General features: G+C 40.2%; 1 protein-coding gene across 1 annotated transcript; it reads right to left on the bottom strand.

Moving 5' to 3' along the window:
- Nucleotides 1–347: 347 nt before the first annotated feature.
- Nucleotides 348–11,677, bottom strand: LOC142933557 (ubiquitin-conjugating enzyme E2 Q2-like). Its single transcript, XM_076077690.1, has 14 exons — nt 11,486–11,677; nt 10,978–11,161; nt 10,476–10,580; nt 8,884–9,006; nt 8,489–8,542; nt 7,971–8,111; nt 7,773–7,857; nt 7,533–7,593; nt 7,354–7,444; nt 7,177–7,235; nt 6,986–7,034; nt 6,757–6,852; nt 4,493–4,559; nt 348–3,589 (listed from the first exon to the last, which is right to left on the bottom strand). Exons 2-14 carry the CDS (start codon nt 11,134–11,136, stop codon nt 3,558–3,560), a joined length of 1,122 nt encoding a protein of 373 aa, XP_075933805.1. The 5' UTR covers nt 11,137–11,161; nt 11,486–11,677; the 3' UTR covers nt 348–3,557.
- Between the last annotated feature and the right edge of the window lie 10,934 nt (nt 11,678–22,611).

Raw genomic sequence — 22,611 nt, 5'->3', positions numbered from 1 at the left:
TTGGCAAAGAACACCATCTACTGGAAAATACAAGAAACACATAAAGCCAGGATCCAAGTGGAACCTGTAGCTCAGTTAAAGTGCTCTGGGAATGCACTGTAGGTTGGTGGGTGATGTAATGCATGTATGAGGTGCATTTCACTGTAACCAGAGATGCAGTTTGACCTCTTTTTTTTTTTAGTTTTAGTGCCGAAACAAGTTAGCTAATCAATGCTTTTATTTGTTGCTATTTGTTGGCGATACATTTTCATTGAAATGGCATGGAGATTGTGGATGGATTACTCTTCCAGGAAACAAATGAGTTTTACATTTCCGACCGATAAACACTTCATCAGAACAGAATAAAGTGATATTTCATAAAATTCTTTATTTATAAACTTGATGCAAGTTTACAAATTACTTTACATGGTCAAAATCACCCTTGCAATGGAAAAAAATGAAACCAAACCAAAGCATGCTAACAGTGCATAACTTTATAACCCGGCCACTGCAGTTAATGAAGCAAGGTAAAGAACCCAGGATGAGGCCGAGTCAGACCTCAGACCAATATGTCGCTCGCCAAAGCGGAGAAGGTTTTTTTTTTGTTAGTCAGACAACAGGAGTTGGTGTGAGAGAAGCTGTTTTTTTTTTTTTTGTCGGTGCACAACAGTCTTGAGTACACCATTATTCCAAATGTCAGGGTAAAGATGTGGTTTTACTATTGTTCTGATGGCGCACACATCTGAACTGCTACTTTTGTTGGGAATCCTGGCATCTTTAAAGGGAATCCAAGCAGGTAGGATGTCTTGTTAAGTCCATGCGTCTCTCATAGAATCTGACCTGGTTAAATAAGCGGCACGCAGGGGGAAACTACCCTGTGCACTGATGTAGGGAACCACAAGTAAACAATGAACAACCGATACATCTAGTCTTTTTATCACCCTACCCAACCACTCTTTTGTCTTCAGTAGCTCGGTGTAAAACACCCATTGATATATTGACATGCAAAATACAGCAATATCAAAGAGACGGGGTAGATGTGTTCTGAACCCCTCATCAAGTGCAGGTTCATCCGAGGGTGGGAGCAATACTCCTGCTCCACATCTGATTACAAAAAAAAAAATTTCGTTTTTTTTTTTTTTTTTTTTTAACCTCACAAGTATTCAGAATTTGACAGCAAACCATACTGCGATGCCTTTTGGTAAAACGGATGAGTCTCATTAAAATGGCCCGAAACAAAACAAAAAGAAGATTGACACGTTCAATCTTGCACTTTATGACGATATTCTGAAGCAATCCTTAGCAAAGTCGAGTGTGCGGTATGTATTCCTGAGTTTGCTTCTCCAGAGAATGCAGGGGTGGGCTCGACATGGTGACCGGAATGAAGTGATGAGTACATTACCAATGGCATCACAACAGCTAACAACCATGCCAATGATTCCGTCATGTCGGGGCTTTTGCTTGGGGTGAAAGAAGGAGGGCGACACTTGCTATGGACATCCTGCAAGTCTAAACAAATGTCAGACGTGTGCTGAATATGAACAGGCTGTACGATTTTTTTTTTTACCCATCTGTACCGTTTTTTGAAAATATTGGCGTTGTGACTGAGGTCAGCATCGCTGAGGAAATCCTAAATCAACCTAAAAAAACAAACGAGGAATGACTGTATGAATTAGCATAACTAAGCTTTCTATGCTGGTTTTCAGGACAATATACTTAAAACAATGCAAGTAACCACACAATAGAACACCCACAACAAACGTGTAACTGCATTAATTGGAATGCTCCACACAGTTTTCTGCATATTATTCACATTACATCAAAGACCCAGCACGCCGAGGGGTACAGCAGCGCTGAGAGTGGTTATGAATAGTAACCAGAGAGGTGGTAACGGGAAGAGCCGGGTCCCTCCTGTGGCAAATCGGAACAACTATTTATCAAACCTACACAAATAGTCTGGAAACGGACCAGACTCCAGTCGATCTTCCCAGGTGTGAAGCCAGAAGGTATAAGGTCGAGACTATTGCTGTGAATTTGAAACTCGGGCTGCATTTTAAAACCAGCCGTGAGGTCAAGGAAAAGTCAGAAGGTAAAAAAAGGTCACTTTTTTTTTCTCCCCTCCAGACCGTTACAACTGCAGGATTGGCAAAGTGCTCAGGATGTGAACGAGCTACAAGGACTAAGCAGGCGACTACGCTGATAAGACTCATTTTCCTCAGTACAACAAAACTCCCAAAAACTGTCTCCTCACTGCATAGCCTTACTGAGGTTCATCCGGTTTGCGTGAAACGATATGAGTAGCCAACCCTCTGGAATGCCAGAAACAGCTGCGTCTAAGAGGTGCTGTCAAAAAAAAGGGGGATGGTACTGTCGATGTTGCCAATAACATGAGGATTACAAATAAAGATTAAAAAACAAAAAAAAAAAAAAAAAACCGCAGTAGTCATTAAGCTTACATAAGATCACGGTGTACTTTTGTTTCCTTCTGCAAGAGTATCCATGAAGCAACATTTTCTTATTCTAAATGGGTCTTGAGAAGTTGCAGTGCCCCTGCTGTTAATAGTCAAGGGTGTATATAGTAATACGGTCTTTGCCCAGTCAAAGACCCAGACAAGGTTACATTATAAACAATTAAATCCTTTTGCAGAAATACAAATTTACATGTTTACACGTGAAGTTAAAATCAACTACATTACAGTGTGATCCAAACCGAAACACGCCGCCGCGTCGCCTGGTCGTGTTTCATGGGTTGCCAACACGCCAAACCTCTCCTGCGGGGAGTTGTCCAGTTGCTGGTTGTGATGATGATGATGATGATGACGATGATGACACTAGTCTCCAACTTCGGAGCTCAGCAAGTTCTTCATTGTGTGCTGTCCCACCCAGGCTGCAAAAGTCTCGTTATCTTCCTCCCCCGCCTCAGGGCTTCAAGCTTTAAAAGAAAAGAGGTTTGAAAGCAAGCTCGCCCTGGAAGCATGTTATTCCAGAGGAGGGATCTTGGCATTGCAAAGATAATACATGAGCACAATATTACAGAGGACGTCCATGGAGAGAAAGGACAGCGGTTCTTCCACCACCAGCATTTAAATGTCGCCTCCCAGCCACCACTGTGTCACATCAGGGATCCAGTCTGTGGCCAGAGAGGCAGTGTCATGCTGCACCGTTCAGCGCACAGCACAGCGGGGAACCGTGGCATGCTCAACGGCAAAACCAAAAAGAGTGACTGCGCGATTATTTAGTCCGTCGTGTTGCTGGAGTATGGGATGAATGTCGCAATGGAGAAATTAAGATTGTATCAGACAACAGATGTACAGAGATAAATATTGAGGAGAGGACACTATTGCGAGGAGCTGATGAGCTTGGATGTAGATTTCAGGTGTCTGTGTGTGTGTGTGTGTGTGTGTTTATGTGCTAGTGTCTGGGTGGGCACTGAATGAGGAATTTGGTTTGGAGTTCAAACTCTCATGTAAGAGAGCCAAATGGTTCGCAGGATAAAAAAAAATAATAATATGGGTCGCGAGGAAAAAAAAATAAATCGAAGACATGTGGTCCCAGTGCAGGAAAGGCAGGAGTCTGTTTTAGCCGTCTTCCTTCGGGGGTGTGTACCAGCCTGAGGGGGACAAACAACAAAGAATGACTATACAGATAACAAATAAACTATTTACAGTCCCCGGGTCTCCACCACCAGTAGTATCAGGGTCACATGCAGAGGCTTTTTGCATGTGCATCATATTCTGCCTCATTAGCATGTATCTGCATACTAATGGTTGGTCCAAGACCCAAAACACTGGGTAGAAAGTGTTCAGTGGTTAAGCCCAGGGCACATGTGGTAAAAACATTAAGCCAGAAGCTCTCACTTTGATTAATCCACTAGAATTATGTATAGCTCAATGTAGCCGGACAGAGTAAATGTTTTTACATATTACTGCTGTTTTCACAGAGCAGAAGGACAACAACACATTGCATCAATGGTGATCTTTGAGCCACAGACCCTACCAGCGCTGTGGGTCTAGTAAAATGAACTTGGAAATTTGAATGTTGATTCTTCTCTTGTTGACTCAATTCTATATCAAACTGCATATTAATTGGATTTGAATGTGTATATCATTACTGCAAACAGCAGAATATCCGTTATAATGATCAAAGTCACAAAGCGTTCAGTTCATATGCAGCTCGGCGGCATGTCAATGAAACAATGTTAGAACATCATCATTGGACCTGAACATGACATTTTGAATGACATTGGTAAACAGCAAGTTATATCATTCATTTGAATAGTTGTTAACACCATTATTTTAGGGCATTTGTCATCTTCCATAATGTGTGTAACCTATGTAGTACTACTACTTTCCTAACTACTTTACAAATTGAGTGCAATAATGTGGACTCCATGAATGTTGTCCATGTTTTGTAATTACACAACAGTACAAGCAATACTTTCCCTCAGCTGTGATGCATTGCAGGTGTTTGGTTTCAGTAAACAAGGTCAGTAACCGGAGACACAAACACTCACCGTTCTTTTCATGGATCTGAACCAGGGATTTGTAGGACTGCTGTGCTCGGGCAAGATTGTACTGGTTCTGTAGTAAAAGATGAAAATGAAATAAACCTTAAGAGTGTGCACTGGGTTTATGACGAACAGAATATACAGATCAGGAAACAGCTGTAATAAAAAAATTAATAAAAAGCTTATCGAACTGTATCCAAATTCAAGAGCAAAACCCCAGTGTATGGTGCAGGATAACACACACACATTCACATAAGACCTGGCTCTGCACCTCTGCACAGAATTGACTCTTCGCCAAGTCCCGCCTCTCAAATACAGACTGGCCAATCACATGGTAGCATCAGCCAGTTCTGACCAGGGTCCGATAACTATTAGGCCCGCTCCATAGACAGCAACAGGGCCCAATCATGCAATCGTTTGAGATGTTCTTCAATTTCCGTCAGGTTTTCTGTGAGCTAGTCATGGTCATACGTTGTGTTATAGTGATACTTGTTACCTGGAGCTTCTATCTTCATCTCTTTAACCCGTTTATACTGCCGAGTTAGTTTGACATTTCCTTTTTTAGTTTCTCCAAAAAATAGATCATCTCCATGCAGGGAGTGCATAATGTTAATGAGCTTAGCTACGGGTCAATTACACAAGACTTTGTACACATACATATGATAGAACACACCTGGGGTAGGTTTCACAAAGATGGGCTGTGACTATGGCTTGGATCAAAGCAATAGTCTAAATTCATCCTTTGCACACGAGTTCTAGTTCCCGACTAATTTACCGTGAACGAAGGCCGACTGCTCAAACCGCGCCGCTCCCTTTGATCCAGAAATAAATGTTGTGGAAGAATTCAACAGTTTCCAGGACATTTTACAGGGAAAAGTGTGTCACCATAATAAAAAAAAAAAAAATGAAATAAAATCTCGACACAATGCAGAGAAGTAGCCGAGTTGAGATGCTGTAGCAGGGCTCAACTCTTCCGTCAGGCTGAGGATAGTTTCCTTAGGCAAACAAAACTCGCCTCACTGGTATATGTATTTTTATATCCAACGTGTTAAGTTGTCCTTCTCACTTGCGTCTGAAACCAATAGGCTTCCATTTTAAAATCAATACAGCCGGCTCCATAGGCCACACAATAGCTGGTGTCTCACTTGCGCTGTATGTGCTAAACAGCATACCGAAGCGTGTTTTCAATGCTTTAAGTCTATTTTCTTCCATTTTATGCAAGCAGGCTTTGAGCCCTGCCAAAACGCGGGGGAGCTACACTCAATACACTGCGTGAACATCTCCTGTGTGTACGTGGACACAAGAGGATGACTGAAGCTGCTCTGAGTACCAGCTGCTTTCACTGGGCGGGCTGTGTAGACAATATGTAAGACTCTAGCGACCCTATAGTACCTCTACAGCGTTTAAAGAAGCTCCTGTCCCCCTTTTCATATGGTGTCAGATGAAGTGCTGGTTGAAACAGTTGAACATAACATATGTTGATCTGTCAATAACACTGACGGCAAACACCGGTTTATCCCAAGTTACTGCGTAAATCTGAAAGTGGTACGCAGGGTTAAGATCAAAACTACACTCTCAAAACAAGAGTTTTCACTTCAAACCTCGCACAGACACGACTCCTGTTAGCTTAAAACCGTTAGTGCTCCGATTCTATTGTTGACAAAAACACAGATTGCTCTCTGATAAAAAAAAAATAGCTTCACGTGTTCATTATAATGCTAAAGTTATGCATTAACAGCCTAAATTATTATTATTTATTTTTTGTATAACTGGAATCTGCCAAAAAAATTGCATCTGGTACAAATCTTCTGACTTGTCAGCTCATCAAAGTAACTCTTCCATTGACACGTTGCAACAATTTAAAATGTGAAGAACAAAACTTGCATGTTTGACTAATAAACTGAATCTTGGTTGCTCATATCCCCGCATTTAAATAGTTAGATAGATTGAGAAAAGATGAAAGCCAAACACAAAAGTGAGAAACAACAACGAATTTGCATCTATGAGCTTCTGAGACATGAAATACTGAAGTACTAAACTTATCAAACTCTGGGAGAAGCCGGTAGCCAGATTAAGTTTCATTAACAGAACACGACGGCACAAAAAGATAAAGCATATCAACAGCTTTGTCTGCATAAACAGGAGATGTTCACGCTGCATAACAGACCCACAGCAGGGAACCAGGCCTCGGCCCCCATCATTCATTACGTGAGCTCAACATTATCACAGGACGTCACCGAACTTAATAAGAAACGCGCTTCCTCACTTACTTTATTGGCTCCAAACTGCACTCTGGCTTTTCCTTTGACTAAAGTGGCATTGATCTGCATGATGACAGACTCAATGGAATAGGCACTGCTCCAACCCTGCAATCGCAAAACCCAATGTCAAGAAAAGTGGTTTGTAAAAAATGTATAAAAATAGACACAAATATATTGAATATTATCTCGTGCAAATTCACATTATTTTACTTCTTTAAAAAGAATACACTTGACTTACCTGTTTGGTAAGGAGTTCCATGCACAGGGCACCTCCTCCAAGAACATAACTAGGCAAACACAGAACAACAATATCAGAACAACATAATTAAGTTCTCTTCCAAGAGGAAAAGACTTCGCCGCGTCAACTGAGAAAATTGTCGATGGGGAAGAAAAAACCGGTGGAAAAGTGTACCCGGTAAATGAACTCACCCTCCAGACAGCACAGGCGAAACCACTCGGACGAAAGGTGGATCAAAGGGGAAATTATCCTGTAAAGCAGGGCCAGCAACAACGCTCAGTTTACAGACTTCAAAGACTCCAAATTGGTATATATATGTATATATATATATATTATATTATTTTAAATGTAGAGTCAAATGTACTCACTTTATATGAGAAGTTTAGTAAAATGTAATCCATTCCTTCCTTTTCCTTTAGGACCTGTAAATCGCTGTGTAAGGGGCTATCTGGATCCACCCTGTTGGTCAATAAATGATGACATCAGTCTGCGTTTATGCTGACGTTGAGATAAATAATATGCGACACAAGATCCCGCGGTTACTTACGTCCTTAGTTTGACGTGCCATTCGTACAGGCTGTCGTTAACAAGCTCGACCGAATAGATGCCTGCAAAAGAAATTGATTATTTAAGAGTTTAGTAAAAACTACAATGATTTAATCTCCCTTTTCATTTGCAGTGAGGCAAAGCATGACATGTATTTGAACATGTACTTCCACTCTCATACCACTGTCAGTTAATTCTGAGGCAGTTGTTTAAAGAGCAGACCATTGTGCCGAGTGCATACCTGTCTTGTAACTCTGAGACCTGTAGATCTCTCTGAGCTCCTTCATCAGGCGGTCGGAGGCCTGCACGGAGCCAGACACAGCGCCCTGCCAAATTCAAAACATTAGTTCCATAGTTAAGATATATTTCAAAAAGCTGTTATCAACGACAAGGGTCTCGGCACCCTAAAATATATGTACTTTACTGAAGAAAGACTTACATTCAAGTGGTCCTGCCTCTGGTTCTTTCGGATTTTCTCCAGGATGGCTAAATTCTCCTTCTCGATGCCATCGTCCTCGGATTTTTTCCCATCCACAGGCTCCTCCTCTTTCATTTCATAGTGGTCCAGATCCTCTATGTCCTGTTGTATAATATTTGATATTTTAGACAGTTTAAATACTTTCTGGCTCTCCAGCAAAACATGCAACATGAAAAAAGTCCAGGAATCAAAGCCAGAAGATGTGCTTAAAACGTCCTTGTTCACTAGAATAACACGGTAACGAAGCAAACATTGACATTAGCTTGTGAATAACCAGGGTGACTAGATCATAATCACACCAAACCTAAAGACAATAATCATGAGTATGTATTGGGGGAGGATAAGGACAGACATACAAAAACATGGTCATCTTTATTAAACAGTATGCTTTGCTGACAGCCTAAACGTTCCTCTTTCAAGTTATGTAAGACGAAGAAATTACAAGTGTTTCATTACCGAGCATCTAGATGATAACTTACCTCTCCCATCTCTTCCTCCTCCTCTTCTTCAGATGTGACCTCCTCTGTCCCATGCTATACACACACACACACACAAACACACACACACAAGGCATTGAGTCAAGCTGAATAAAGTCATCTGAAGGAGCCTCATGAGCTGACCTCATGAAGACCACCTTCTGCTGACCATCACCACAGGAAGAGCCTATTGACCAGCTAAGAGAGCAACTTCACACAAATCACCAAGGCCCTCTGTAATGTAGGCAGCCATTTCAGAACTGAGCAAAAGTTGTTTGGATGTGCATAGTTAAAAACGTCCTTATTTAAATGAGCATGTCTTATTCCTTAAAAGTGATCAAATACTGGCCATGTCCTGGCTGTGCCACTATATGCCATGCGGAGGTATTTAGCCTTGCCTTGCGGTCTTGTCCCACAGGACCTGCTGGCAGGGGCTGGTCCAGCATCTCCACATCTGGATGTTGGGGAAGGTTGTACAGCCGACAGAGATCACAAATGAGTTTCTTCAACTGCTGCAAAAGCTGGAAAATACAAAAGCACAAACAGGAGGGGATGAAGAGTTAGACAAACAGCTACACAGCAATGCCACGTGGCAGACATGTGACTGCAGGCGTGAACAAATAGTTGATTATCAAGTTAATCCTAAAATGTATAAAGCCCATCATCAGAAATTAAAATCTGCATTACAAGCTATACAGCATACAGTACATCATACATAAAGGACATCTGTCCTAAGACCCTCACTTCAGATAATTATCATAATTAATAAAATATATATATTTTTTGTAATCACAGGATCTTAAATGCAAAACTAGCAATTTGTGATTGTACGAAACAGAAGACATGAGATAATTACATTATTCACCAAGCAGTGTGTTTCAGTGCATTCAACCGTAAACTGTGGAATGATGAAGTAAAATCTTGCAATGTTTAAGTGTAGCAATAAAGTTAGGTCCAATTACTCTCACATGACTTCAAAGTAAGGATTTACACATAATGACACTGACAGTTTGTACTCGTACGCAAAAAACAGGCCACATAGTCATTAAGGTGCCATCAGCTACTGTGATCTGCCTTTGCAAATTTGGTGCAATTCAAATGTAGGGTGCCGCTAAAACATCTGTGCAACAGTTTGAAACTAGGTTGATCTTATCTATCCACAGGAAGGTTTGTCCTTTACCCAACACACAACATCAACAATGATTTATATATTATTGTAAACTAAATTATGGTGCAAAATGCAAACCAAAATTTTTTTCTGTCAAAAACAAACCTGACAGCACTTCTATAAAAAGCATATTTTGTGTCCTACAAACAGAGCACCATGAATAAGTAGGCTAACTAAGCTCAGGATGTCCCCACACATGTAGGATTACATAATAATCTGCTTGTCACAGCTACATAAAAGTTGTCCCAATGATCTAATGTCAGTCATTTCGTGTGCTTAAAATTCCCCAAGTACAAAGTCACACAGACATTTATGCAGTACATGCAAGCTGTTTGATTGTGCTCGAGAGCCCATAAGAAATTTGACATACGCTCTAAGTTGTGAGCATCTTGTAAATACATCACTAAAATGAGGAAATCCCCCAACCTGCATCAGCGAACACTCTCTTTAACTCGATCAGTGAGCAGAAAATATTGCAAGAATGATGCAAACAAACGTTAAAGGAAAAGTACTTTATGAAATGTAATCTAGAATACAAATATAAAAAGCCAGTACTATGTGAATTTAGTGATTGGTTGAACTAATCACAGTCCACCTCCCTGTGATGAAGCTCAACACAGCAGGCTGGCATTACGTCAAAAATAATGCAAAGGAAATGCTCCTGCTGAGTGGCAGCCTGGTCAACACTTGTAACGTTAACCTTCACGATGTCAACTAAAATTGTCAGCAGCAGCTTCCTCACCAAGTGGGCATAATTCGTCAAATTCTCCTCTGTGACACATAGTGGGGGGGGAAAAACAAAAATGAGTTCGGATAACTAACCAGGGTGCTGCCTTTTCTCACATCTTCCAACCTCTCCAAAACTTGCGCCAAGCTCGGGTCATCAGAGTCCACAAACCATATTGGCGGCGTAGATGGATAAGATTCCTAAAGACAGTGGAATACAGCAAAAAAAAAAAAACGGGGCCGTCACATCAAAACATTTGACCTAAATCCACCTGCGTGTCGCAGGGCTAAACATAGAATCAGTAAATAACGTAACATTTGATTTAGCGACATTAGCATTCAGAGTGCAGCGTTAGCTATCAGCTACGGTTGCTTATTATACGTCGTATTTTTAGACCAACAAACCCCTCTATCGAGACTGCGTAGTTCCCACTGACACTTGTGAAACTACGGAAAACCTGTGCGACATAGCATCAGATTGTTCAGTCGTTGGGGTAGCCTGCTACCTGACTAGCAAGTTAACCAGCTAACTTTAGCCCGCTAACGACCAACAAGGGAAGTGTATAAATCCCGGCATTTGCGTTCATGTCCCCCTTACCGTTATATTACAGTGAATAATTAACAGCTTTTCCCCAGTTACATTAAACTGGCAGCTCAGTTCGTCAGGCTTCCAGTCAATGATCCTGAAGCGTTCGTGGTTTGGATCAAAAATGGACTCCAAAAACTTCAGTTCGGCCTTCAGCCCCGACACCGACATCTTCCACGCATCTCCGTCCGGGCCGCTGGGGAGGGGGAGAAGTCGGGACTTAGCTTTTAGCTAACGTTAGCTAAAGCCACAACGCAGATTTCTGGACAAAATTGGTTAAAATGTGGCAAAGAAATGTCAGACTGCCCCCAGTAGATGTAGCTGGACACCCAGTACCAGCTATTACAAGTGTCCGGACAAATTTAAGCGATTTGATGATTAAGTTGCTAACGGTAGTTAGCCTTCAGTTAGCATTTGATAACAGCGCAGCGCTTGACAAGATGCTAGCGAGCGAGTTAGCAAGCTAGTCCGTTGTTGTTGTCTTTCCGTCTATTGTTGTTGTCTGACTATGATAACATACAGTTCAAGGTATTCGCGGTGTCCCGTGACCAGCTCTTCACAGTATCCCCGGACAGTTACTTATTATTAATTTAACCGGGGTTCAATCATACTATCTCCACGATCTGAGCTTAAATCCTGCTGTACGGATAGTGTTTTTCATCCCGGTGTGCAACTGTAGATGGCCTCTTGTGGGGTTTAAAGATGGCGTTCTGCAACCTCCCCGTTCCCGCAGAATCCCAGCATACAGCGCGTCGTCGGTATATTTGAGGGTAAGAAAATAAAGGAAAGTTTACAACAGTGGATGATTTAGTCAGTCATTAAAGCAGGACAGTGGCTTCAATGTGATTTTATTTTTTTTGTGAGTGAAAACAAAGCATTTCCTGCATCCGGCTATACGTACTTAAGTTAAAACTGGTGCACAGAACTTTGATATAGTTTCCAGTGCATCTTTTTGCTTTGGTACCAGAAATATGGCTGAAATTATTTGGATATGTTTCCATGAAAATTATCCATCACAAGTTGGACATACTTGATATTACAACTCCACATACGTCTTTAATACAATCAAACTATCATCATTTTCAATTTTGTGTTTACTCACATAAATGTACAAAAATATAGTATTTTGCTATTTAAATGGACCATTGACAATTTGAGCAATTGAACATTTAGGTGTACACAGTCTACACAGCATTCTTGATTATTTATTTTCAGTTCAGCACATCTACACACTACTAATTGTAATCTATGGTCACAATAAATGTGCCTGTATCATCTTGTTAACAATAGGTTAACTGGAAATAACAGGTTATTACAAAGACGAATATAAATGTAATTATACTTCATATATTTGAAGGCCATATCTAGGGACTACAGATGAAAAATAGCCTTTTGGCTAACTCTGGCACATTTGCAGAAATGTTTTTATTAATGTGCACTGTCCCGTTCAAATAAACCAATCAATAAATATATGTTTATATACGTATATAAATATAGACATGTCATGGTTCAATGAGGCCAATGATGGCCATCTAGTAAAAAACGATCTTGCTAGGAGGGAACAAAAAGCTGGTTTGATATTAAAATCCAAAGTTAACTCATTAGTAACCTACTTGAGTGAGCCTAGCCATATGCTTTGTGTAAGTATAATAAGTGTATGTTCTTCTTTTGTTACTAAAAGTCCATTACTAATCGTATTCAGAATCTGTCGTGTGTGCTCTTCTGTTTTATCTAACTAAGGAAATTATTGGAGATTCTTGTAAAATAGCTCTATTATATCTTAATGAGCTTAGAATATAATAAATATTGACCTTAAATATGGAATTACATGGCTGTTCAGGCCAACTGTCATTTTACCACCGCCTGATGCACACCTTGTTGAGAAAAATGATCTACTATGCTCACAGGAATAACATAGTCCACATGCACTCTGTATCTTTCCCCACAAGAAACCATTAACAGTGTATCAAATCATGTCTGTAGTAGTATCTGGTGCCCACTAGGAGGTAGCGTTGGCTCAAGTTTCAAACAATTAGGGTTCGGGTTAAAGTAGGGTTAGCTCATGAAAATATGATGTTGTTGGTCCTGCTCTCCACTACCTGGTGGTTAGTGTTTCAGGCTACATGAATATCTCTTCTGTTCATATGTATGTATGTAAATGTTGACATAATTTTGATGGTTGAACAACTGGTAAAAGTGTTTAGATTAGTTGCACGTTTGTCGGAAAACTACTCTTTGATCACTATCTCTTATTAAAACCTGGACATATTTTGACTTTCAAGTTTCAGGAGCCAGACAGGTTCAATACCAAGCAAGTGTCCTTTAATTAGATTAGACAGATTGTATGGGTTTCAGGGAGCACACCAACCCTTAAAAGCAAACTTTGAAAGTCATTCTCTTTGTGAATTAATCTGTTATCAGGAAAGATTTGGGAGTAGCTGACTGGCCCAGAACAGTGCTGTGCTGTCGCCTCTACGTATGCTATCATGAATTATAACTTTTCAACAGGGTAAATCTTTTTTTTTTGGCCCTCCCCCACAGTGGAGAACGCAGGCAACTCACACACACATTACTGGTAAATTCGGTGTTTAGTGTCTAATTTAGTCACATGTTATCCCTCAGACCTGTCAAACCTCTGACATTCAGGGGATTGAGCAGAGAAAAGCAAATTCTTCAATTTACTGTGTAGAATATGGTAACTATGTGCAATAAACTAACAATCTACCTGAACTCACTGGGTGTGCAGTAGGTCAGGGACTTTGTTAATGCAATTGTTCCTCTTGAAAGGTCAAGATTCCACTCTAGAAAGCACTGTACCAATCCAATACCAGACTGTCTATGTTAACTATCAGTCTTTTACAGCACTTCCACCATGCCACCTCACATCATTTACAGTAAATGTTGCTGACGTGTTTTAGCCAAGTTGACTTTTCACTTGCAGGTTAAATCAATTAGTATTACATTATTCTTCTTGGGGTGTAATTACTCTGCCTTGTGGGACTTGCATCTTCATGTGTCTACTGTTAGGATGCCATATTATGGAAGATATAGCAGTCGTTTAACATACCGACAAAAGCAATTAACCCACTCCACTAAACATGTTGCAACTTCCCACAATTCACAGCCACTGAGAGGTTGAGTTCGTACTCTTAGATGTATTTATTATACCAGAATATGTCCTCTTAAATCTTTTTTTTCATAAATTAAATTTTAAAATAAAATACACTATGCATATGTTTGTTTGCATTGGAAAACATTGTCATAATTGTTGTTGAATATTGACTGCACCCTCAGTGTTACATCCATTTCACTCATGAAGAGGATATGCAAATGAAGGGGCGGAGACAGACAATTGAGAAATGGATTGTAGACCTCAGTGCTTATGTTTCATATATTTTATGCGGAGTGTATAAAGAACATTCTTGGCAGAGCATATCTTCAGGGATGTCACAAAGGCCAGTGCCAAGCCTGTCAAGGGTCAGAACACACCAAAACAAATGTCTTTGGTTGACTCCTGGTTGTCTTTTCAGCCCTGTTTTATGATTGAGCAGCTGACAGGCAGTTTGTCACAGCGTGCCTGTGTACGCACTAATAAAGAGGCAGATTGCTGTTGTCCTTTGTGATTTATCCTGCTCTTCTGTCCTCCATCTGCACTAGATGAAAACTTAATTAAAACCCTGCCTTGTCTCCTCATTTCATCACGGACAGCGCGAGCAAATCATCTCCCACCATTTACAGCCTTTATTATTTCTTTATGAACACCAGAGCTGAGGAACTGGGCAGCATGAAGGCGCCACAGGCCTTCTTTTTCGTCTTGAACTCAAACCTCATTATAAGATGTAAATGCACAACTGCGAGCATGTTTTATTTCAATCACCCCCTTGAATTAACAGTAAAGCAGAAGTGAAACTGCACCATCTGATCCCTCTTAAGCTTTGCTTCACAGAAGAGTGCATTGTGCATTGTGTCGACAAGTTCAGCTCATTAGTCTTTATCAACAGTAGTAGTAGGAGAAGTGTTAAAATACAGCACTTAGCTGCTTAACCAATGTCTTATAGGGATTTGCAGGTGTTTAGATGTTTAACTTTGGATAGCTGAAGCCATTCCTCAACCGCCTCTACTGCTGATTCACCACATTTAGCAGGGCAGTTTGTCAGAGGAGACTGCACCAATCTCACCAAGGAGGAGCGATATTCAATTTTCTCCTGGGGTGCAGTATAAGTAAACGAGCGGAGGATGAGACAACGGTTCACGTCCAGGACACAGGGTCCTCATACTGAAAGTAGCATCATTCACACAACTGACAGAGATGGTTGGTTTTACAATATTTATGTCTCAAAAAATCAAGATAGACTATATCAGGACAGCTGACTTAACAAACAGTATTGAGCAAAGTCCAATAGCATCAGCGGCAGTCTTCTCAGTCTACTCTCTTTATGGCAGGAGTGATCGGGCCAGCGAGTAGCACGGCCCTCCAGGCCTTTTTCCAATGTCTAATGGGAGGTGTCCCCTTGATACTGACAAGCATCTTGGTAAACTGTCCCCCAGAGGACCATGATCGTTTTTTTCACTTTTCTCTCGACCCTAAAAGAGCAATGCATCCAGATCACTGGCTAGAAAATTAAGTGAAATGCCGATTAGACAGCAAGCAACGTGTGTAAAGCTGAACTATGGAAATCATGTTTGGCCAAAAGGTTTAAGATCCAGAGACAGAGAGAGAGAGAGAGAGAGAGAGAGAGAGAGAGAGAGAGATTTATTTCATGCCCTTGTTAACAAAGGTAATGTTGTTTCCTGCCACTCTGCACAGCCATATATATTCCTGTGGCTCCAGGATGGAAAGAAAGAAAGAAAGAAAACTTAAACAAATTAGGTGTATTGTAGAATTTAAGCTAATAAGGTATACAGTGTATTTGGTTACACTTTTTACACCAGTGTCTTCCAAAACATTCAAAAGAAAGAAAGACAAATTAAAATGATTAGGTGTATTATAGAGTAGCCTACATATAGTGTATTTTAAGTAGTTACACTTTTTTACAGTGTCTTCAAAAACATAATTACATTAAAAAGGCACTTGTCAATTACATGGGTCTTAGTCGACTTAAGTGTTTCTCCAATGAGCCCACAGAGGGCCATTACTCTCAAACAGTACTGAATAAAGAGCAAATGTCACCTTGAACTGCGGTGGCACCGCCAGAAGTGTCTTAACAGTCTTTTCACTTCATCAGTAAAAAAGTTGAAGCCATAGATGGAGTCAGTTTTGAAGGAGAAGTCTGCAGGCGTGACACTTTGTATTCAAAATCATATTAAATGAAAATGTAACAGATGCTTCACACCGATAAGCTTTTGATGATCATGATCAAGCTTCCGCTTAGTCAGTGTGGAGGCAATAAGTGCAGGAACAACGAGAGAAACAACATCTACACCACTATCAACTTTAATAATGTAACACATCTCATCAATGATGCTGTGTGCTGGTTTTATAGCTTTAGATCAGGATAGTCAAGTGCTCATGCCTTCCTATCTCTATCATGAAATGCCAAGCATTCATCCAGATTGAAGCCATTACACACATTGATATATCAAGTAAAAGTGTTGAAAGAGGCAGGTTAAAGAAGGACTTTATTGTGAACTGGCAATATCAGAGCCCGAGAGGATGCGAAGAAAAAATGTTTGATGGCGGCCTTTATATTTTGTAGAGTCATCTATTTTTCAGTTTTACAGGGTAATGGATAAATGGTCTGCGTTGTGCCAATCTAATTGGATAAGGGTTATCTGTGGAGCATCGCTGTTCAGTGGGATCTGTTGTTCCTCATATGGTCTAACCAAGTAAACTGCTGCCTAATCACATTCAAGCCAAAGTCTTATTACTTTCTGGGGCACTGCTGCTCTGGCAAGAGGCAAAATGGGCCGGTGGAAGGGGTCTCGTAAATGAATGCACCGTTGCCAATCTATCCATCCTAATGCTAATACAGTTTACAGGACCAGTGGGAGACCCTGCAAGGCTGGCAATGGGGGAAGGAGGCCCAGCTTAAATCAATTAGCTAAGAGGACAAATATCATCTAAATCATACCCTGCCTGGCCCTGGGCAACGGGCCTGAAATGGAAGGCACGTGCAGGCAGAGCGTAGCACTTAACTCAGTCCTGGCAAGAGTTATGATTGAGGTGTTGACAGTTAAGCATACGCTTACTGTATCAACTAGCTCAGGCACCAAAAGTCGAATCGGAGATCAAACTTTGAATAAATAATTTGCTTCTCTAAATCAAAACACTGTGAATAATATGTCCACTGAACCTTTTGACATTATGAAACTAAGCCAGAAAGAAAGTGTGTGTCTGATTGTCTGATTATGTTTAAATCGTCCTGATTTTTATCACTTTCCAAAACAGATGATCTGCCAATTTGCCAACTTCATGCAGTGATTGGCCAGGAATCTGAAAGTACACTAGGCAGGTTTGAATTTCTCTTTTTGTTACTTCACATAACAATGTCTGTCACGTACATCCAGGTTGTATTATTGTGCCAATATTCTTTACAAATTTGCACAGAGAGCTGTGAAACTGTATCTTAAAACTTCACCCTGATTCGTGAATTTGTTGAAGAATGTGTAAACGTGTACTCCTTCCACCACCCCAACCTCCTCTTTATTGTAATTTCTACACTTTTAGTATTGTTTACTACTGTTAATGTGATCTAATGTCATGTATGTGTTGTGGGGGGATTAGTTAGAATCATTGTAACTGCTTGGATTATATAAAAACTCCCTGAAAGAGACTTTTTCAACAAATGTATAACAGTTTGCTTTAAAGGTCAGCTTTGTGACTGAGCTAAAGTTACCTAACCAACCCAACTAATCCAGGAGAATTGTGGCTGAGGAGCGACTCAATCTGGATAGTTTCTAAGATTTTCCTCCACCCGTATAACTATCTGCCTTCCTGTTCTGTGAGTCTGGGCCGGTGTGGAGCATAGGGAGGGATATCACACAGTGAGAAAAGGTGGGGGGAGACATATGGTGGTTGTGCTGAGAAGCTGTGTGTGGCAGATAGCAGCCTCCACCAATGATTCTGATCACAGTGGAGACTTGAAGAAGGAGAGGGTCTCAAGGGGAGCAATATGCCATCTGGAATCTTGCGAACTGTGACACATCCAATTTACCTCTACCTGTGGACCAGTCTGTAACCTCTCTGTAGTCCTCACCAGGGCAACAGCCAGAGAGATTAGATGTAGTCACACCTGACAAGACACACCTTTCTGACAGGGTCAAATTTCTCTCTAAAGTAGAGCAGAGCAGATTTAAGATTTTTACTTTTGTTGTACTTTCTGTAAAGGTTCTTTTTAGCCAGAGGCCGTGTCAAAAACGTCTCCTTTGGACGCCTTCCACATTCATTTTATTTTACGATTAGCAGTCCAGACTAAGTTATGCAGTGCTGAGATTTCAACATACATCAAGCCAAGGACGTCGCCTTAACCTCCCTCACTGGTTTAATGCCAAGGAAATGCTCTTTCATTCATACCATCACATAACGTGATAGTTAAACTGCGGATGAAAAGTTATCCGTCGCATTTTATAGCAAACAAATGTCTTCAGATTAGACAAACAAAAGGGAATGGAAGCAGTAAAATGCAACATTGAAGAAATTAATTAACCTTATATTACATTAGATGTCACAAATGTCTATCAAGGGCATAAGACATGCAATTTATTTTCCTGTGACTTCGTGCCAACATCAGAATATGTTATAGTATCAATTATCATAACCTTGCCAGAAGGCAAAAAGCATATTTCACAAAAGTTGAACTATTCTTTTAAACATCTGAGATGCATTAAATAACTAAATAACAGTGGGTATTGCAGTACTGTACAACCATTAGCCTATTTTGAAAAATACACACTGTGGAGACAACAGAAGTTAAAAAGTATATATAAATATGAAGCTACAGCTAGCTTGTTAGCTTAGTGTAGCAAAAAGAACAACAACAACAAAAAACAACAATTCAGCATTTTATGGGGAGTTATGAACCCTATGCTGGTTACCTGCTAACTACACAAAGCCAAATAGTATTTAGTGAGCTTTAGATTTGCTCTGAGACTTATTTTGTTACCATTTGACGAAGTCAGGCTACAGCCGTTTCCAGTTTTTGTGCTGAGTTAAGATAACTGACTGCTGGTTGTAGCTTTATTTAACAGAATCAATTTTCTCATCTAATTCTTTGCCAGAAAAAGAATCTCACAAGTCAAGGTCACAGTATCTTGTGGAATATGCAAAACAGCCACGGGATGGATAGCGTCTATGTGGGTATACCTTCACCAATAACAAACTATCCCTTTCGGCCTTAGTGTATTTGCTTACAACTAATTGATGGATGGTTAGATTTCCATGTGGGAAATGCAGCTTCCCATCCAATCTGTTTCACTTATTTTGGAGCAACTACCAGGCACGATGCCTGTGGTGAGCTGATTATCTCTGCCCTGCATCATTAGCAGCCAGTCCAGACAGACACACAGCAATCAGTCACTTCGCCATCTGAACCCAGCCCCCCAGGATGAGCTCTCTGCGATGATGAGGGTCTCTCGGGCACCGTCCTCTCCATCCTTTTCCCCTGAGAGTTGGTTTGATGGTAGCACACACACTGAATTGAATCACAGAGACATAACAATCCTGGCCAAATGTACAGACGTCATTAACCCAAGATATGAACTGAGCAACGGCTAAAAGGATATAGTTGCGTCATGAAAGCTCCAGTCACATACAGGTCAGTAACATCAATCACGCAACTCTTCATTTTATAATGAAGTTTCTAGGTACTCCGTGTCTGTTTCAGTGATGTTTTAAAGTAGTCAAAATGGATTCACATGAATCCAAGTTAAGAAAATTCAAACTCACATAAAATTCATACATGAAAGTGCAATTTTGTAATAAGATTTTTGTCAAAAACTAGTGCATTGTAGCCTGTAAGTATCAAGTATAATGAGTTTTCCCACCTCGTCCGACAGTGGATTAAATTGTGTGCTCCTAAAGATGCATCCTCCCTCTGGGACCACTCTCATATGGTGTATTACCAATCTCTCACTCCTGGTCAGGCCCAGGTGGGTCATTTCCATGCCCACTGTTGATAGGCATTGATTGAATCTGCACAGCTCAGACAGTCCCACTCCATCATAATTATGTCCAGCCAGGACCAACGTCTCCAGTTCTTCCTGTTCAACAAAAATGTTTAGAGGATTTTTTTTCATGCTGCAATAATATCAATGTCAGGACTTTTTATTTTTAAAAACAACATGATTGTGTGCTATGCAATACTGGAATTGTATGTACTTTTGGAAAACTGTGTAATCCATTTTTTATGACAAAACAAAATGCCAAAGAGCTATATGATAACTTCCAATTATTGTTATTATGTTATATATATACTGCAAGTCATATTATTTATCTTGGTAGTGGAGTATTACATTTTTACTGTTCACGGATATTGGTTATATTTACAGTCATAAAGTACCTCTACAATTTGGAGTGACGATTTTTATTACTTTTGTCATTTTGTTTGCGTAATTCGATAAAATCAATATTTTAAATCTGTATCATCAATCAGCATCTCATCCACATATATTACTACACACACTAACTATTTTTTTTGTTTCCTGTTACCTGTCTATGACCTGGGTTATTTAGCAGCACCATCTACAGGTATATCTTCTTCCTAACCTACTTTATTTTTTACTGGCTGATTCGTTTGTCTGTGTCCCCCCAGCATTGTTACCGACATCTAACCCTTTCTTGTGACCAGAGAAGCAGAATGAAAAGATTTACACATAGACACAGTTTGCTGGCTTTGCTTCGATCGGGCTCTTGTCTTACAGCTTCAAGCACACCTTTCTAAGCACATTAAGATCTCATCTTGGGCAGAAAGAATTGATTCTCGTTAGCTGTGATTGTGGGGATGCATGTCAGTATATAGTGCCTATGTAAAAAAAACTCATGGTGACAAATGAGATCAGTTTTACAGATCTGTTAACACAGATTGTCATTTAAATTACACAAAAGCAGAAATACGGTTACATGTACACGGACCTATGCATGTGCACTACAGAAACTCAAGTATGTGCACACACTCTCAAACATATACACTGATTTTTGTGTGTCCATTGAGATTTATGACCCCGTCGCTGTTTCTTCTTTCTCAATCTTTTTTAAATTATTCCGTCTCCAGGGCACTATTTAAAAAGCTGCAATTTCTTTCAATTAAACGCCAGCAGTATGAGAGCTCTTTATTGCAGTTTCTGGTCTGTCAGCCTCTCAGTTTCTAATCTGCGACGACGTACCATTTGCAAAACCAGCCTTTCAACATTCAATCCATTTCGGTGAAGGCTTTGAAGGCTAAAATGACCAAGGCCCTTGACTGTGGACATTAGGAGAAGGCCACCTCTAAATCAGACTTCTGTTTTTTACGGGGGAGAGGAGATCAGGGATTGCCCAAACCAATGAAGCCCTTCAGGATTTGTGATGTTGTTTCTCAAGACAGGTGAGGTTTAATGCCCCATCCTGAGCTGTAAAAAACATGGTACTGCAGAGTACAATCAGTAGGTCCTGCTCTATCTGCAGGTGTCACAGAAGACCATTTTATCTTCCTCACTCTTGCTGTATGAAATATTGGACACTACACTCTATGGCAGTTTCACCATCCTGTCTATCACTGAGAAGCTGAATACATTAATAAACAGGCTAATCTGTCTTCTCCAGAGACTATTCATTAGTGACCGCTCAGTCTGATGCAACAGATATGAGCTGTCGGGATGAAACCTCCTTCTGGCTAATTAATATTTTCTTTTGCTCTCTCCTCCAATTTCTGTTACTGCTACTTTTTTTTTAAGGAAGAAAAAAAGCCAAAAGCCATAAGGCGTGTGCAAAAATGCTCCTCAAAAAATCCCCGCAGAAATATTGCAAATGTAGTGTGGATTTAGCGTATACATATGTAGTAAAGTTTCCTCCAATGTCCTTTTTGAAGTCCTTACCACACTGCCTTTTAAAAAACCTACCTATAAAAAATGGTTTGCTTGCAGGAATATGAATCAATGAACGATAAGTGATTATTTTTGTGGTCAGTGTATGATTCCTTTCTGCAGAGTTTGTGGATGGTGTTTTAGTAGTTCAGGCCAAGTGGAAGTGCGTAACATTGGATGACTGCCAGTGGCTACTGTTGAGCAGTTCCAGTGACAGGCCTCAAACAATCAGTGAGGTTTCATATTATATTAGCATAGTAAAAATGTTTTATAGTTTATACAACTTTAATTGTTAAATCTCCGACCACAACATTTGGATCTTTGTTGAGCACTCTTTGCTCATTGCTGACCAGCTGTGGAAGATGTATTCAGAAATAACCAATACCTCTATGTAAAAGTAAGGTATTAGCATAAAACATTGTATTTAATGTCTGAAAGTAAAAATAGCAACTACAAGTGTTATAATATTAAATATCAAGCTTGCTTATTATAATTACTCACAGAGATCATCACAATTGTTTTTTGTATTTAAATCCAAAGTTTATTCGAATTTTACCCGTCAAAAATGTAGTGGGGTGTAAAATACAATATTTCCTTGTAAAATGTGGTGGAGTACTGTATTAGGTATAAAGAACCACTAAATGGCAA

The sequence above is a fragment of the Anarhichas minor genome, unplaced genomic scaffold (genome assembly GCF_050575085.1).
Source record: "Anarhichas minor isolate MPS153535 unplaced genomic scaffold, ASM5057508v1 ptg000062l, whole genome shotgun sequence".
NCBI lineage: Eukaryota > Metazoa > Chordata > Actinopteri > Perciformes > Anarhichadidae > Anarhichas > Anarhichas minor.
The sequence above is the reverse complement of the archived record's forward strand: the minus strand, read 5'-3'. Positions and strand labels throughout refer to the sequence as shown.

Coding starts and splice junctions, on each gene's coding strand:
- LOC142933557 (XM_076077690.1), bottom strand. CDS start 11,136: ATGTCGGTGTCGGGGCTGAAGGCCGAACTGAAGTTTTTGGAGTCCATT. Junction 9,007..10,475: donor TGAGAAAAGGCAGCACCCTG/GTTAGTTATCCG, acceptor TGTATTTTCCAG/CTTTTGCAGCAGTTGAAGAA. Junction 3,590..4,492: donor TCAGATCCATGAAAAGAACG/GTGAGTGTTTGT, acceptor TGTCCCCCTCAG/GCTGGTACACACCCCCGAAG.